Here is an 18991-nt window from a genome sequence, read left to right as displayed (position 1 = left end):
ATGTGTGACTGAGCCTCCAATAAAGATAATGATGACTATGCAACTTGAACAATTAACCAAATATAGTTTTACATATATATATATATATGATCAAAATGATTGTAGTAGTGTAACTCTAGATATGGGAAGAAGCAGCAACAGGGAATCAATTCCTATATGATAACTGACTAGTACAACAGATGATGGTACAGTGAGTTTTATGACTATCACTAACATTGCCTAGTCCAGTAATTCCACATTGGGGAAAGATTGAAGGTGGGAGGAAAAGGGGATGATAGAGGTTGAGATGGTTGGATGGCATCACCGACTCTACATGAGTTTGAGTAAGCTCTGGGAGTTGGTGATGGATGACAGGGAAGCCTGGTGTGCTGCAGTCCACGGGGTCGCAAATAGTCAGACATGACTGAGCAACTGAACTGAACAACGAAATCCTCACCTGATCTAGGAATGCGTCTTCCGAGCATTGTGGGGCAAATTGGTCACAAATGTCTCCCAAACGTTGGTTGAATTTATTATCAAAAAAGGAGAATTGTAAATCACCATCGAGTTCTACAAGAATCAAGTCATTAACCACCATAATTGTTGACTACAATAAAACATCCTAAAATCATGAAGTCCTTATTACCAAATTCAGACTTAAAGTAGGGGAAACCACTAAACCATTCAGGTATGATCTAAGTCAAATCCCTTATGATTATACAGTGGAAGTGAGAAATAGATTTAAGGGACTAGCTCTGATAGAGTGCCTGATGAACTATGGACAGAGGTTTGTGACATTGTACAGGAGACAAGGATCAAGACCATCCCCAAGAAAAAGAAATGCAAAAAAGCAAAATGGCTGTCTGAGAAGCCCTTACAAAAAGCTGAAAAGAAGAGAACTGAAAAACAAAGGAGAAAAGGAAAAATATACCCATTTGAATGCAGAGTTCCAAAGAATAGCAAGGAGAGCTAAGAAAACCTTCCTCAGTGATCAGTGCAAAAGAAATAGAGGAAAACAATAGAATGGGAAAGAGTAGAGATCTCTTCAAGAAAATTAGAGATACCAAGGGAACATTTCACGCAAAGATGGGCTCAATAAAGGACAGAAATAGTATGGACCTAACAGAAGCAGAAGATATTAAGAAGAGGTGGCAAGAATACACAGAACTGTACAAAAAAGATCTTCAAGACCCAGATAATCGCAATGGTGTAATCACTCACCTAGAGCTAGACATCTTGAAATGAGAAGTTAAGTGGGCCTTAGGAAGCATCACTATGAACAAAGCTAGTGGAGGTGATGGAATTCCAGTTGAGCTATTTCAAATCCTAAAAGATGATGCTGTAAAAATGCTGTACTCAATATGCCAGCAAATTTGGAAAACTCAGCAGTGGCCACAGGACTGGAAAAGGTCAGTTTTCATTCCAATCCCAAACAAAGGCAATGCCAAAAAATGCTCAAAGTACCACATAGCTGCACTCATCTCACACTCTAGTAAAATAATGCTAAAAATTCTCCAAGTCAGGCTTCAGAACTACGCGAAACATGAAGTTCCAGATGTTCAAGCTGGTTTTAGAAAAGGCAGGGGAACAAGAGATCAAATTGCCAATATCTGCTGAATCATCAAAAAACCAAGAGAGTTCCAGAAAAACATCTATTTCTGCTTTATTGACTATGCTAAAGCCTTTGACTGTGTGGATCACAATAAACTGTGGAAAATTCTGAAAGAGATGGGAATACCAGACCACTTGACCAGCCTCTTGAGAAATCTGTATGCAAGTCAGGAAGCAACACTTAGAACTGGACATGGGAAAAACAGACTGGTTCCAAATAGGAAAAGGAGTACATCAGGCTGTATATTGTCACCCTGCTTATTTATCTCATATGCAGAGTACATCATGAGAAATGCTGGGCTGGATGAAGCACAAGCTGGAATCAAGCTTGCTGGGAGAAATATCAGTAACTTCAGATATGCAGATGACACCACCCTTATGGTAGAAAGTGAAGAACAACTAGAGAGCCTCTTGATGAAAGTGAAAGAGGAGAGTGAAAAAGTTGGCTTAAGCTCAACATTCAGAAAACTAAGATCATGGCATCCAGTCCCATCACTTCATGGCAAATAGATGGGGAAACAGTGGCTGACTTTAGTTTTGGGGGTTCCAAAATCACTGCAGATGGTGACTGCAGCCATGAAATTAAAAGACCCTTACTCCTTGGAAGGAAAGTTATGACCAACCTAGACAGCATATTAAAAAGCAGAGACATTACATTGCCAATGAAGGTCCATCTAGTCAAGGCTATGGTTTTTCCAGTAGTCATGTATGTATGTTAGAGTTGGACTATAAAGAAAGTTGAACACCGAAAAATTGATGCTTTTGAACTGTGGTTTTGGAGAAGACTCTTGAGAGTCCCTTGGACTGCAAGGAGATCCAACCAGTCCATTCTAAAGGAGATCAGTCCTGAGTGTTCATTGGAAGGACAGATGTTGAAGCTGAAACCCCAATTCTTGGGCCACCTGATGCAAAGAGCTGACTCATTGGAAAAGACCCTGATCCTGGGAAAAACTGAAGGCAGGAGGAGAAGAGGATGACAGAGGATGAGATGGTAGGATGGCATCACCGACTCAATGAACATGAGTTTGGGTAAACTTCAGGAGTTGGTGATGGACCAGGAGGCCTGGCGTGCTGCGGTCCATGGGGTCACAAAGAGTCAGACACGACTGAGCAACTGAACTGAGCTGAACTGAACAGAAATTCAGGATCAGTCATTCTGTGCTCTGTGAAAATGAGCCTTTATTTAGAACTATTTCAGGAGAATTTTTTAATGAACTTGGATTTTTGCATCTTCCCATACTTAGGAAAGCACTAAAATCATTAACCAAGATATCTATTCCTCACAACTGGCAATAATCGTCTACCAACATGTGTCTTTAATCGCATGTATACCTTCACATCTTCAGAGTAATTTCTCAGAGCTACCTGAAAGGCTGTCTCCCAGGCTATAGTGCTCAGTAAGTACTCAGATAGAACTGAAACTCACGGCTATCACATTGTGTGTTTTTCAGTCAACATTACCATGAAGAGAATTGAAATGCTACTATATATTTCATGCACCTATAGGTAAATATTGTTTTGTTTACCAAATAACTTTCATACAATATACACTATTTAAAATCCTCTACTTTCATTTAGTATAATACTTAATTCTCTTACCCTTCCTTTCCTAGTGCATGCATGGTTATATGATGGCTGCTCCGTGAACAGCACTATATCCACTTCCCAGGCAGGAAGGAGAAAAGGAAGAAGGCTAAAAGAATGCATGTCTACTGAGCCTTCCCCATGTTCCCCCCTTTAAAGAACTGTCTAAGAAATCCAATCTGACAGCTTTTGTTTACATCTGTAAAGTGGTTGGTTTTTTTTTTCGTATTTGTTGTTTGGCACAGTGCCCCTTCAAACAAAATCAGAATTTTTATAGCAATAAAGGAGACAATGACTATTACATTAATCACACATGACAAAACAACACTGTGTAATATTAAAAATATTCTCAAATAATTTTCAATTATGTGGAAAGTTACAACATCACTTAAGTGAAAATATTTAAGATGCATGTATATACATGTGTATATGTATCTACATGATTGCAAATGTGTACATATGTAAAACCAAAATACTCAGCATACATATTAATTTTAAAAATTAGGAAATGCAAAGAAAAATAATAGGCTTTAGTTTACTTCATGGGTCTCTGTTAGAAGTCTGCCAAGAAAGGAAAAAAAAAACTCCCGAAAAAATAAAGCATTTTAGAAATAAAGGGAAAATACCAAATCATCTTATATATAACTTATAGATGTCATAACCATTATATTCTCCTCCTTGGAGATCTCTCTTGTTGAAGGATATATTAGCTAGGCAGCAGTAGGGAAAGGATGGGGTTAAACCAAAGTATGATTGTTTTGCAGAAATTGTTAAATTACAGAAAGTTCCAAACACTAGATGTTTCAAAAAGGTTACAGTGCACACAAACAACCAAAACACTTTGCTTGCAGTTTTTTGCAACCTAGAGCAGCTTTTGTCTTTTTACCATGCCTGCCCTTTTAGTATTATGCACGCGGAAGTTTAAAACTTCCCCATCCAGCTTTGCACAGACAGTGCTTTGAGACCTGGCTCCCTGTCTTCTTACTGTCACAACTAATAAATGCTTCTGCTTTAATCAAAAGTACTTGATGTGGGACTTCCCTGGTGGCCCAATGGTAAAAGAATCTGCCTGCCAATGCAGGAGACAGGGGTTCACTCCCTGATCTGAGAAGATTCTCGCATAACTCCAAGTAACTAAGCCTGTGCCCAACAACTACCGAGCCTGTGCTCTAGAGCCCTGGAACTAACCACGGAGCCTTCCGGTCGTAACTACTGAAGCCAGCGGGCCCTAGAGCCCGGTGCTCCGCAACAAAAGAAGCCACCGCAGTGAGAAAACTGCTCTGCAACTGGACAGTAACCCCCGCTCCCTGCAACTAGAGAAAAGCCCAAGCAACAAGGAAGATGCAGCACAGCCAATAAATAAATTAAAAAAAAAAATGTTAAAGTACTTGGTGTGTTCACTGGCTATAAACTACAAGGGACAGACTCATTAAGCCTGGTTAATAGATACAGATGAGACAAGGAGATAACAAACCTTTCCTGAGGTCCAGATGACAAGGATATCTAGCTCACTTGCCCCTGGGATCTCAGAGGAGATCTCAAGCTTCCATCTCAACTACAATGCCATACAGAAGATTCAGGGTCTTAACTGTCAAACGGCAGAGTTATCCTGTGTCTCATATATGACTATATGTGACACACGGTCACCGACTCAGTCTCTCCAGATTCACCAATCAGAAGACACAAAGGTGTAACAGTCTCAGTCACAGAGTCCCCCTCCCTTCCGCACACAGGGCAGCAGAACCACAGTCCCCACCAGGGCGCAGTCACAGAAGCACAGTAACAAAGCTCCCGATGCATGCACACCAACAGGAATATATACGGTCACACAGAAACAATCCACACACCCACCACAGGGGCACAGAGTCACAGGACAACCCACACTAGCACAGAGCATTACACACGATCGCACATTAACAATCATACCTCGCAGACTCACCCGCATAAAGCTAAACACACGGTACCACACACTGTCATAATAACACACCCATCACAAGGACATACTGTCATACATAATAACCGACACTTCCCTTTCCAACCTCGCCCGTTCAGCCTGAACAGAGAATACTCAGTCTCCATCCCCGCCCAGACCTCTGGATGTTTCACCTCCAATCTCCCTTGCAAGGCGTCAGTCGTCAGGAACAGCTCAGACACTAACACCGGCTGCCGTACCGCTCCGGGCAGACCCGCCGGCCTGAGAACGCGGCGACCTCTGGGAAAGGTAGTTCAACACCGCATTCGCGAGGGACAAGATGGCCTCGGGCTGGAGCCTAGCCAGAGATCCCCACAGTCACTCCCTCCCTCACCGCTTCTCCCCCACCCTAGCCTCAGACCGTGCCCTGGAATTTTCTGGCGCTGCCTTGCACCGCGGTTCCTAGTTGGAGTCACCCCCAACTAGGGGTGAGCTTGAACTGAGCTTATTACCACTGCCTTCTCCCAGAGGTAGCTGGCACAGGTACAGTATTACCTAAGTCCTGAGTCTCGGGCTACGTACACTCCTCCCCCAATCAGGGAGACAGTCCCACAAGCTCGGGTGGAGTTGAGAAAGCGCGAAAGCTGACTCGAACCACCGAAACTTCTGGGAAATGTAGTCCACGATCAGAAAAGCGGACGCCCGACCAATATCGACCGATTCCGCCCGGTTCTGAGCCCGGGCTCTGTGGAGCCCAGGAGACCTATGGGAATGCTAGCCAGCCGGCAGTGCGCAGGCGCAGGCTGTCTGGCTCGCCATCGTCGTCTTTGTCTGCTGGTGAGTTTGGTTTTGGTTCTGCGAAGCGCAGATCTGGGTTGCTGGACCTAGGTTTCTGGGCTTAGAGTCCGGTCGGGTAGGTTGTAGGGGAGATTTCGCGGAGCCTACGACCGGGCTGGGGAAACTGAAGGAGAGGAATCGCCTTCTGTGACGTGCAGCGGTGTTCAAAGCTTCTGTGGATGGGGGCAGGGGTACAGAAGGAAACGGGCGGGTTCGTCGGTGGGTGACCTAGGGTGTGAGGGAGAGTGAGAGGGTTGCAGAGTTGCAACCTGTGTGGTTCCAACTTCGTGAGAATGGGTGGCGTTGGGAACTTACTGGGATAGTACCATTTAAACCTCACTTTTGTAGTTTCTAAAATAATGATAAAAGGGCATTTCTCTGCAACATCCGTTTCTGTGAAAGATGAGAAAGGGAAAAGGCTAAGCAGTTGAGAGATAAGTGATTTTTGTATAAAAGCAGACCCATTGTGGAGTAGAAAACAACATCAGCTTTATTTTTTTTTTTTTTAAAGAGAAAAGATTTCCGGGAAACTTGTTATTGGATGTTTAGACTCCCCAGAGGTATTGACTTTTCTTAATTCTTTGGAGGACTTACGGTGAGGTTGCTTTGAGAAGTCCTGGGCTAAGGAACAACTTTAAGAGTTCGTTTCCACTGGTGCTGATAGCGCAGAATTGGGAAGCAAGTTGTCCTATCTTGGGCGCACAAGTCAGAAAACCAAATTAAGACTCCCTGATTTGTCAGTGAGCATGGCAATTTGACTCCTAATTTTACCAGGTTTTCCCCAAACCAAGTGACCTTTGTAAATGTAGTGAAACAAATTTTTCTTTTATCTGTAAAAAGAATTTCTTCAAGTATTTTAATCACACAACATATTTTTCAATAAAATGAGAAAGTACCACCGTACAAAAGTTCATATATGGAAATAATATTTTTGCTACATAGAGAAAATAATCAGTAATAGTTACGAAGACTACTTGCTTTACAATAGCAACAAATCAGATAAAACACCTAGGGATAAACAGTAAAAGTATAAAAGCTTTATGAAGGTATTTTTAAATGTTAATGAAAGACCCAAAAACAACTTGAGCAAGTGGAAATATATACCATAGATATATTAGATAGATTTTAAAAGTGTGATGTGTTTTGTTATATGAAGAAAGTAAAGTGTATGTTTGGTATAACATACTATTTTTTTTTTTAAGTAAGTGGGGGTAGAAGTGTATATTTGTAGTATGAAGAAACTTTTAAAGTTTACAGAGAAAATAAAAATGGTTGTGAGGGGATGTAGCAGCTAGGGCAGGAATAAAAAATCACATTTTTGCTTGCCTGTTTTGTGTATTTCCATTTTTAACTGGGATGGAGTAGTTAGATTTCTCTGTTCACTCCGTTCCTTTTCAGGTGTTATCGCTGACTCATTCTTGAATATTTCCTTGGCTTCCATAATACTTCTCTCATTTTTACAATTCCAGTGAAAACCAAGGAACAAGGTCCCCTCACCCCCCAAAAATCTCCATTAGTGAGTGATGTTTGTTTGTCCCTCAAATATCAGTGTTCCTGAGTTTCTGACTTTGATCTTTTTCACTTCTAAGAACTCTTAGGAGCAACAAAATTCCACTATAGCTTCAGCTGTGACACAGGACTAATGAATGACCATTGCTATTTGAGGCTTGTCCTGAGCTTCTCAGGCATATATCCAACTGTCTAATGGACAACTCCATCTGGAGGTTGTATAGGAACTTCAAACTCTTTATGTCCAGAATGTCATACTTACCTCTTCCCTCCTGTGTGTTGCTTGTTTCCCATTTTTTGAAATGTGTGGAGCCTTTAAATGACATAATGAGTTTGACCTGAGATGCAAATTACAAATACTCTTTTTCCATGTGCTCACATGTATGTGTATGTGTGTGCTCTGGCTTCTAAGTCAAAGGGTCATCATTCCTTTGTTCTTTTTTCACAAGTCAGCTTCTTTGTGCATCCCCAGGAGCTTCACGTTCCTTATCCTTTAACTCCGCTGAGGGTCCTAAGGGCTCAACCTGAATTCTGAGATGCTGCTTTAACCTTCATCCAAGTCCTACGTCAGTATTTCAAATTTTAAAGTAACCAGTTCAAACAAGAAGAGCAATTGATGATAGAGGAAGAAATGTAAAGGAGGTATTCTCTGGGTAAGAGAGAACCCAGCAGGTATGAATGGAATAAAGGGTCATTACAGTGGCTCAGTGAGTTTGCAACATCTGAAATTTTTTGAAATTTTCTTATTGTCTCTTGTCTTTTGGAGTGAAAATTGCTAGGCATCCTTTAGATATCTAGGTAACGTTTCTAAATTCTCTTCCTGGTTTGATGCTTTTCTTTTCTCAGATTCTGGAGGACTAGTTCTCTCTTTAACCTTGATTCTGGATGCCAGCCTCTCTATATCATTTGCAGCCTCAATTTTATAACTTTTACAGTCTAAATTTCATGCTTCTTCCTCTCACTAACATTCTCCATTTTTTCACTTCTCCCTATATGCCTACACTCCTTTCCTTCAGCATTCAGTCCTTCTTGCCAAAGATTAGAAATCTGTAATCTTTCAAATCTACAAATGTAGATTATTTTCTTTAAAATTTTACTATCATATTTCTCCCTCCTTCTATTGTAATGTACCTCAAAGTTGAATTTTGCCCTTTTATCCTTGTTTTTTTATTGTCTTATTTTCAGATATCATATTTTGTATATCTATAGTATACAGATATACAAGTATATATCTATATACTATATACACAGATATACAAGTATATCTACATACTATATCTGTATACTATCTGTATATATATCTGTATACTATACTATAGAGTATATCTATACTGTATACTATACATAGTGTATCTCCAGATATCGTCTCTACCTCCTGCTTTTTAACAATAATGCGGCCTGGAAATGAGTGCTGTATTGTACTGTTATTTTTAAAATCTAATACATATACTTGGTAGACATTAAAAAAATAGGTATATCTCCTATTCCTGGCTCTCAGTTCTCTATTTCTGCTCCTCGGAAGCAGCACAATAAACATTGTATGCTTCTAAATATTTTTATGATTATATGAGGAGACTTATCAGGGAGAGCATGACATGATTTGCCTGTGACAAGATTACTGTGGTTGCTGTGTAGAGAAGAGTGTTAACATATATCGAAATATTCAAATGTCAGGCAAACTCAGTGTATTTTTTTTTAATTTTATTTATTTGTTTTTGGTTGTACTGGGTCTTCATTGCTATGTGGGCTTTTCTCTAGTTACGGTGAGTGGGGGCTACTCTTCGTTGTGTTGTGAGGGCTTCTCATTGCAGTAGCTTCCCTTGTTGTGGAGCAGAGGTTCTAGGCACGTGGGCTTCAGTAGTTGGGACACGTGGCTCAGTAGCTGTGGCACATGGGCTTAGTTGCTTTGCGGCATGTGGAATCTTCCCGGACCAGGGATTGAACCTGTGTCTTCTGCATTGGCAGGCGGATTCTTTGTCATTGAGCCACCAGAGAAACCCAGTGTATTCTTTTTAAATGGTGACCTGTTAAGAGCAGAGGTTGGCAAACTCTGCCCTACTATCTGATTTTGTAAAGTCATTTTCTTGTCCATTAATTTTCTTACGGTCTGAAAATACTTTCAATGCCTGAATTGAATTGGTATCTGCAGATACATGATATGTAAGGCAATGAAACAGGACTAAAAAGTGTTCATCAATCATGGTAAAGCTAAATGAAAGTCACTCAGTCATGTCCAGCTCTTTGTGATCCCATGGACTTATACAGTCCGTGGAATTCTCCAGGCCAGAATACTGGAGTGGGTAGCCTTTCCCTTCTCCAGGGGATCTTCCCAACCCAGGGATCGAACCCAGGTCTCCCACAATGCAGGCAGATTCTTTATGAACTGAGCTATCAGGGAAGCCCCTATAGTAAAGCTAAGTGGTAAACCAGCACATTTGGGAATTTAAAGCTAAGGGACTATAGTGAAGTGAAGTTGCTCAATCATCCGACTCTTTGCGACCCCATGGACTGTAGCCCACCAGGCTCCTCTGTCCATGGGATTTTCCAGGCAAGAACACTGGAGTGGGTTGCCATTTCCTTTTCCAGGGGATCTTCCTGACCCAGGGATCAAACCCAGGTCTCCCACATTGCAGGCAGATGCTTTAACCTCTGAGCCACCAGGGAAGCCTACTAATAAATGCCCAAATGTGCTAGTTTAAGGAATGTAAGAATTGATTTATTGGCTTACATCAGTTATGTGATGGGTAGTCAAAATCTGCATAGTACCTTTGGTCTTTGTTGTACTTTAAGATCCAGACTTCTTCCAGGTTTTCTCTTTATCATTTAGTTGTGGTTAAAGCTGGATTAACAATGTATCCTGGTTCCAGCCTGGTAGGGGAGAGAGGAATCACCACTCTAGGGTAGAAGAGGGTCAATAAATTTTTTTGTAAAGGGCCAGAAAGAAAGTTTTTTGCCTTGGTAATCCATAGGATCTCTGTGGCAACTACTCAGCTCAGGTATTATATATAGCACAAAGTTAGGACGCTTGGCATTAGAGCACTTTGATTTATATTTAAAAACACTTTTTAAAGCACAACATAAATGCTATTGAAAGGACCAGTTTGCCTGGTATTCAGATAATGTTGCCTAGTTCAGTTCAGGACTGTCATTTTACAGTATAAAAAATTCAGTTCTGGTTAAGTATCTGTGAAGGATGTTGATATAATCCCTGTAAAAATATAAGGGGGGGGCTTTAATTATCAAGAGAATGTAATTTCTGTGTTTTCTTTTGACTTACCAGTTATACAGAACTTAGTTCTAATCTATTGTACATCATACTTTTGCAAATTTAATGAATTTGAAAATTGGAAAATTTTAAACAAATAGTATTATTGTACTTTGTTAAAAGTTTAGTAAAATTCTCACCTTAAACCACACATACCTTGGACTTTGGAGTGATAAAATGAGAGAATGATTGCCTCTATTTTTTTCTGTTTATTTTTCTGTTTAAATTTTCTTTTCTGGTCTAAGTTTTCAGAGGTTATATTTGCTAGGTTTAAAAATTTAATTGCATAGAATTGAACAAAATAGTCTCTATAATTCTTATTTTCAAATAATCATTTTTTTATTTTTTAATTTTGCTTTTATTCTTACTCATGAATCTATTATTACTTGTAGTTTTGTTTGTAATAATCAATTTCTCTTCCTATCTTTTCTAATTTTTGTTTTTCTTTTGTTTACTTTTCCTTATTGTAATTCCTTAGTTTGAATATTTATTATTATTATTTCTTTTAAAAATGATGTAACCATTTATGCTAAAACTCTCCAAGCATTTTTTCAAGTGGGTTCTGATATACATTGTGTTCTGAATAATATTCTAAATATTATGTAATATATTTTAATTTCCTCTTTGATCAAATAGTTTGTTCAAGCCAGTAGATTTTGAAATTTACAAGTGAAAATTTTTAATTTGTTTAATTTATGACTTTTTTTTAGGCTGTTTTATCTGTCCTTTTCTACTTTGTGGAATATTTGAAGTTTTATAGGCCTACTATGTGGACTTATTTTGAGAATGTTCTCTGAGCATTTTAAAAGATGTTTCACTATTTTCAAGATACAGAATAAACTAGTTCTATATTATAAATTAGTACATATTTTTATTTCATGTTCCCATTTCATATATATTCTCATATTTCATGGATTTGATCTCCTAGGTTGAGAGAGGTAGACTTCTCAGTTGCTAATGTTTTTGTATCTTGGATTTCTATAGTTTATATATTCATGATTATCTTTATTTTATTTTTAGTCATTATTTTCAGCAGTTCTGATATATTATTTTAGAAGCATATCTTATATATAGTTTAGGGGGGATTTGCTATATCAGTTGTTAAACTTTAGCATGCATCAAAATCACCTGGAGAAGGCTTCCCTGGTGGTCCAGTGCTTAAGAATCTGCCTGCCAATGCTGGGGACTTGGGTTTGATCCCTGCTCTGGGAAGATCCCACATGCCACAGAGCAACTAAGCCTGTGAGCCACAACTACTGAGCCTGTAAGCCTAGAGCATGTGCTCTGCAACAAGAGAAACCACCACAATGAGAAGCTCACGCACTGCAACTAGAAAGGTAGCCCCCACTCACCCCAACCAGAGAAAGCCTGGGCAAAGCAATCAAGACTCAGCTCAGCCAAAGAATAAAATAAATAAGCATATAATAAATCTTTAAAAAAAAAAATCACCTGAAGGGCTTGTTAAATACAGACTACTGGGCCCCACCCACAGCTTTTTTAAGATTCAGGAGGTCTGGCTTGAGGGCTGAGAATTTTCTACATGAGCCTATCATAGATTTTTTAATAGTTATTATTATTCTGTTTGCATTTTTTTACAGGAACAGTATGGTTGGTATTGATTCTAATTTTCTGTACTGTTTTAAATTCTTTTTTGGTCATGGCTTGTGGGATCTTGGTTCCCTAACAAGGAATTGAACCCGTGCCCTTAGTAGTGAAAGCACAGAGTCCTAACCACTGGACTGCTAGGGCATTCCCTACTGTTTTAAATTCTGCCTCGTCTTTTATCTTTTGCTGTAGGATTTTTTTTTTTTTTTTTTTGCTGTAGGATCTTTGTTGTGATATATATCTTCCTGAGCATTTGAGAAGTTTATTTTTTTTCTTTCTTGTGTTTGATTTTATATTCATAATTTTCTTAGTCTTCATCCTTGATTTTAGATAATACCTATTTACTCTCACTAGGAGTGATGTATATTTTATACATTTTACAATGTATATATTTTCAGTCTCCCTCTTCCCTTCATCATGTTGTGATTATTATTCCAGCTTTAAATAGTAACAGTTGTACTGTTCTTATCGCCCCTGTCATGTGTATGAAATTCTTGGCATCTTTGCCTTTGATTGTGCAGTGATCCATTTATCAAAATCTTATCCACTGTTCAATCTTAAACTTCATTTTTATTGAACTGTCTCTTACTTCTAGCCCAATCTCTCTAATCCTTGTATCTCTCATCTCAGATACAGAGTAACTTGGATCTTAAGTATTAATATATACTCTCTTGGGTTTGTATTTTTCACTACATTGAAATGTAAATTCACTTCATTGTAAATTCGACGGCGCATGTTGAGTTGCTTCAGTCATGTCCCACTCTGTGTGACCCTATGGAGTGCAGCCAGCCAGACTCCTCTGTCCATGGGATTCTCTAGCCATTGATACATTTTATTTTGTGAAATGTCTATTCTAGTCTTTCTCCCATTTTAAAAACTAAATTGTTTTTATCTTTTTATTATTGAGTTTTAGCGGTTCTATATATTTTGGAGAGAAGCCCTTTATTAGTTCCTCCCAGTCTATGACTTTTGTTTTTGTTTTCTTAACTGTGTTTTTTGAAGGGCATTAATTAGTTTTTAGTTTTGATGAAGTCTACCATTTTTTCTTTTATATTTATTAATAGTTTTAATGCTCATGCTGTGGTCTGTGATTCATTTTGAGTGAATTTTTGCTTATGGTATGCAGTGAGTGTTCAGGTTTTTTTCTAACTATAGAAATTACAGCATTGATAAGAGTGGCAGCATATTACTAGTCAGTTCTTAAAATTATTTATATGAAAATGAGGATAAAATTTTGAGATGGATAAATCAGGATAATGTCAAAGGTTTCGAGAGAGTGGGTGGAAAACAGCTACAAAAGAAAGGATTTAGAGAGGGCAAGAAAAGAGTTCTTGACAAAAAAGAGCTTGGGTGCCAGAATATCAGGCATAATGAAAGAAGAAAAATAAATGAAAACTGAAATTTGATGGCAGTGACAGTTTCAGTATCCAGAAATGACAGTATCAGTAATCAAAATGGAAATAAAAATCAGATTTGGAAGCAAAGATGGCTATTTTCTGCCATGTTTTCTTTTTTTTCCCTTTCCCATTAAATGTATATGTACTTTGCTGTTTAGCCCATGTGAAACTCAGTTGTAAGTAGGTAAAAAAGCACTGTCTATAGTTATTACACATTTCTAGATTGATTCAAGTTAAAAGGCCTAAGTCTTCAAGGAAATTTCTGTAGGTATAACAAATTGGAGCTTTTAGAAGTCAGATAGGATTATAGCTGTGCTTACTCCATTCTTCCTTACCCACTGTTCTTGCTTCATGTAGACAGCCACCTTAAACTCATCTGACTGTGTCTATTGGTGTTTATTCTCGCATTTCATATAGCTGTTTTACCTATTTTAAATACAGTCAATTTTAATCATTATCAACACCCTAATAAGAAAGATGGGGCTCAGAAAATTTCCTGCATTCATTTTTCATATTTTCTGTGATGATTATAATCAGTGTCCATGAGTAGGTCTGTTAAAATGGTGGCTTCACTGTACACATTCAGTTGGATATATATCTTTCTTTTCTATGACTCCAAATGTCAGTATCAGGGTTCTCATGATTTTCTCATTTTTTTCAGACAAGAACCCTTCCATATCTGACACCTGGCAACTACCAGCATTCCTGTAGTCTAGCAGTAGAAAGAAGTTGGGATTCTATACTATATATAAATCTTTACTTATCACCCTCTTTCAGTATGGCATTCTCATCTACTTTCTCTGTCAAAACTAAATTTGGAGTTTCTCAGTTACACTTTTCTGGATAATAAATTCCAATTTCCTTCCAGTTAGGAGAGTTGGGTGCATCAGCTTCTCCTTATGTAATAATTTTATAAGCCACTTTCAGTTCTTACTCAATCTGTCCATAAAGTTATAGAGCCTTTTTGTCAACAGCTGTGTCACAAATTACCTTTCATCTAAGTGGCATCCTCATCTACTAGCATTTTATTTAAGCCTCTCAGTTTTGTGGTTTAGTCCTTTATTCGCTTTCCTTTCAACATTTCCTAATACTTTCATCCATTGTTGTTTCCTCAGCCTTTCAATTTTTATGAATAATGCCCTTCATCCCCTTATTGTCATTTTAATGGAGCTTCAGGAAGATGTAGAAATAAACATCTTATTTAACCACACATCCCTTTAATAATACTCCTATTCATTTTTTATCCCTTCATCGTACACTTTACAGTGTTATGTTTGTCTTTCATCCTGTCACCTGTTCTTTATGTTTTCCCTTATTTTACTGATTTATAAAGTATACATTGTTTCATTTAGAACCAGTTTAAGCTAATGTACCCATGGGTGTCATTTGTACTTGAGCTTTCTTTTATACTGTTAGGTTAGGTTTGAAATTAAAAGTCTGTTTTTAAATGGCACTGTTTTTTATTCTTTTGGCTGTGCTGGGTCTTTGCTGCTGCACTGGGACTTTCTCTAGCTGCAGTGAGTGGGGGACACTCTTCATTGCAAGGAGCAGGCCTTTTACTGCAGTGGCCTCTCCTGCTGCGGAGCATGGACTCTAGGCACTCGGGCTTCAGGAGTAGCAGCATGCAGGCTCAGTAGTTGTGGCTTGTGGGCTTAGTTGCTCCATGGCATGTGGGACCAGGCATCGAACTATGTCCCCTGCGTTGGCAGGTGGACTTTTAGCAACTGGACCGCAAGAGAAGCCCTAAATTGTACATTTCTGAAATTTTATTAAAAATAGTAGAGAAGTTCACAAGTGTGATAATGATGATGATGATGATGATAGCTACCTTATCAGACGTTCACTAGATGCCAGGCATTAAATATTTTACAGTTAGTTACTCTTTTCAATGATCTTTTTTTTGTACTCCCTTTCAGAAAAGGCCTGGGAAATGTATAAATAAATAAAGATACCACAGGAAAGACCTTTGAGTTAAGTTGCATCCTTCTTTGTGAAAATACAGCTAAGAAAAACTCAGAAAATACAATTAAAGAAAAACTCAGACAACTTCATAAAATACAGCTAAAAAAAAAAACTCAGAAAAGTATTTCCTCTGAGCACAGACATTGATTCTTTAAGACCACTACTCTATGTATGGAACTCAGTTTAAAAATTTGGACATAACTTACACTTAAGTGAGAGAAGCTATCTAAGAAAGAACCATTAAGAATATAATGAGGATGCTACATTTCATCCCAATTTATAATCATCTGACCTCAGGATAACCAGTGTGAAAAGTCTTCCATCATAAATTCAACTTTGTTAGAAGAGAATTATTATTGGAGAGAAACCATCTGCATATGTTGAATGTGGGAAAGCTTTCACCTATGTCACATGTCAAGAGATACTAAGGAATTCTTGTTGGAGAAAATACCTGTGCATGATAAGAATGCTGGAAAGCCTTCGGCCTGAATCAGATCTCCTTCAGCATGATCAAATTCATACTGGAGAGAAACTTTATGAATGTAATGAGTGTGGAAAAACATTTAGCCTGAAGCAAAACCTCACAGAGCATAAGAAAATGCATACTGCAGAGAAATCACATGAATGTACTGAATGTGGTAAAGTGTTCTCTCGAGTCTCATCCCTTACTCTACATTTGAGAAGTCATACAGGAAAGAAATATCAATGTAATAAATGTGGAAAAGCCTTTAGCCAGAAAGGAAACTTGCTTACTCATCAAAAACATCATACTGGAGAGAAACCTTATGAATGTGGGAAAGCTTCTATTCAGATGTCAAGCCTTATTAAACACCAGAGAAATCATATTGGAAACAAACCCTATGCATGTAAAGAATGTGGCAAAGCCTTCAGTGGCAAATCATATCTCTCTGAGCATGAGAAAATTCATACAGGAGAGAAACCCTTTGAATGTAACCAATGTGGAAGAGCCTTCAGCCAGAAGCAATACCTCGTCAAACATCAGAATATCCATAGTGGAAAGAAACCCTTTAAATGTAATGAGTGTGGAAAAGCCTTTAGCCAGAAAGAAAACCTCATTATCCATCAAAGAATTCATACTGGAGAGAAACCTTATGAATGTAAAGGGTGTGGGAAAGCTTTCATTCAGAAGTCAAGCCTCATCAGACACCAGAGAAGTCACACAGGAGAGAAACCTTATATATGTAAGGAATGTGGAAAAGCCTTCAGTGGCAAATCAAACCTCACTGAGCATGAGAAAATTCATATTGGAGAGAAACCCTATAAGTGTAATGAATGTGGAACAATCTTTAGGCAGAAGCAGTACCTCATTAAACATCACAATATTCATACAGGAGAGAAACCCTATGAATGTAATAAATGTGGAAAAGCCTTCTCTCGAATCACATCACTTATTGTACATGTGAGAATTCATACAGGTGATAAGCCTTATGAATGTAAAATATGTGGGAAAGCCTTCTGTCAAAGCTCATCTCTTACTGTGCATATGAGAAGCCATACAGGTGAGAAGCCCTATGGTTGCAATGAATGTGGGAAAGCCTTCTCTCAGTTCTCAACTCTTGCTCTGCATATGAGAATCCATACTGGAGAAAAACCTTATCAGTGTAATGAATGTGGGAAAGCTTTTAGCCAGAAGTCACATCATATTAGACACCAGAGAATTCATACTCATTAAAGCTCTATGAATGTCTTGAGTTTAGGAAAACCTTCAATAGAAGTCATACTAAACAATATATCAGAAAATTCATTTTACAGTAAAGTGACATGAATATGGAAAAACCTACAGGAACAACTCAAAATGTAATACACTGAGAAATAACTATCATACTATCATGAAAACCTATACCCCCAATACCCCCACAACAAACATATTCATGCTGGACTTTTGGGAGCATTCTCATTAAGGATCCAGTCATGGACACTAATCAACATGGTTCTAGAAGGCCTACCTGATATATTCAGACAAAGATATGCAAGGTGTAAAGATGTGAAACAAAGACAAAATTGTCATTATTTTGTTACATGTTTTACTACATGTATAACCATCAAAATTACTTGCTCTTGAAAACAAAGATTGTGCCAGGATATTATATCCAGAAATATATGCATGTTTGTAAGGGAAATTGGCAGTTCATAGAGGTGGTAATCTCAAATTGGTAGAAAAATCTGGATAATTCAAAAAATGGTCTCAGGGTAATTGATTCTTCATGTGGAAAAATACTAGAACTTTGCTGTTGTCATACATTATAAAGTATTTATTAAAAAGTTCAAAAGTATTGAAGACTAGAACTCAAAGAGCAAAACTTAATAATATAAGAGTTTTGTAGGGGAATTTTTTTTCAAACTTTGGAGTAGGAAAGAATTTTGAAAACACATTCCAGAATACCCATTCTTGAGTATATATACATATAGTGAAGAAACTGATACATGTACCCAGGGAGTCCTGTTTCTTTAATGTTCATTGCAGCATGAGTTATATTAATATAGCAAAAAATTGGAAACAAATGTCTGTCACTTTGGAGATGGTTGATAAAATGTGATGTAGTCACCCTGTAGAATACTCTCTAGCAGTTAAGTATAACAAATTAAATCTATATGTATTAACAGAAAGATCTGAAAGTCATGTAGAGTGAAAATGAAGTGTTGAATATATTATAACTATACCTGTGTTTGAATTAAATCAACACTAACCAACACTAGTATTAAAGCATTGGTTATGGGTAAACATTTTTATGTAAAACTATGAAGAATGGATTGGAAGGATACACACTCAATTCCTAAAAATGGTTGTCTCTAGAAAGGAAGGGAGTAGAAGGGAAATGGGGCCAATCATGGTGGATGAACAATACTTCAGTTTTGTATCTAAATATCTATCTTATTAAAAAAATAAAGATTCCAAGTAAATATGAGAAAACATTAGTTGATTCTGGATTGTAATAATATATGAGTTTATTGTTTATGCTGTTTCTTTAAAGCTTCTGAAAATTAAAAAAAATAGGGATAGGAGTAGAGAGACTACATGGAATACATGTCATAATGGACTTACATTTCCAATTAGATGCAGATACTTTGCAAAAAAATATTTCTGAAATCATATCTTTACTATAAAACATGAAATAAAATTTAAAATTTTAATGGTAACTTAACATCCATTTATTTAAATTTACTGTCAAATGTATCACTAATCTCTGTGGTCTCTGAGAGCATGATTTTGCAACAGGTGATTGAAGCACATTAATTTAAGGATCATATTACTTTATAATACATGCACAGACTTGTTAGAAATAATTAGTTTTTCAGAAACATTTATCA

At 37.7% G+C, this 18991-nt stretch overlaps 1 protein-coding gene across 1 annotated transcript in view; it reads left to right on the top strand.

Annotated features, from left to right (window-relative positions):
* The window catches only part of LOC110123646 (zinc finger protein 260), a 41741-nt gene extending 23148 nt beyond the window's left edge, over positions 1 to 18593 (top strand). Inside the window, exons 1-2 of the mRNA XM_070451791.1 lie at positions 5451 to 5923; positions 15616 to 18593. Of these exons, the coding sequence (XP_070307892.1) occupies positions 16119 to 17354 (1236 nt within the window). The 5' untranslated portion in view covers positions 5451 to 5923; positions 15616 to 16118 and the 3' untranslated portion in view covers positions 17355 to 18593. Of the gene's footprint in view, positions 5924 to 15615 lie in introns of the transcript that reaches the window.
* The last annotated feature ends 398 nt before the right edge of the window (positions 18594 to 18991 follow it).

Source organism: Odocoileus virginianus, chromosome 20 (assembly GCF_023699985.2).
Source record: "Odocoileus virginianus isolate 20LAN1187 ecotype Illinois chromosome 20, Ovbor_1.2, whole genome shotgun sequence".
Taxonomy (NCBI): Eukaryota; Metazoa; Chordata; class Mammalia; order Artiodactyla; family Cervidae; genus Odocoileus; species Odocoileus virginianus.
The sequence above is the reverse complement of the archived record's forward strand: the minus strand, read 5'-3'. Positions and strand labels throughout refer to the sequence as shown.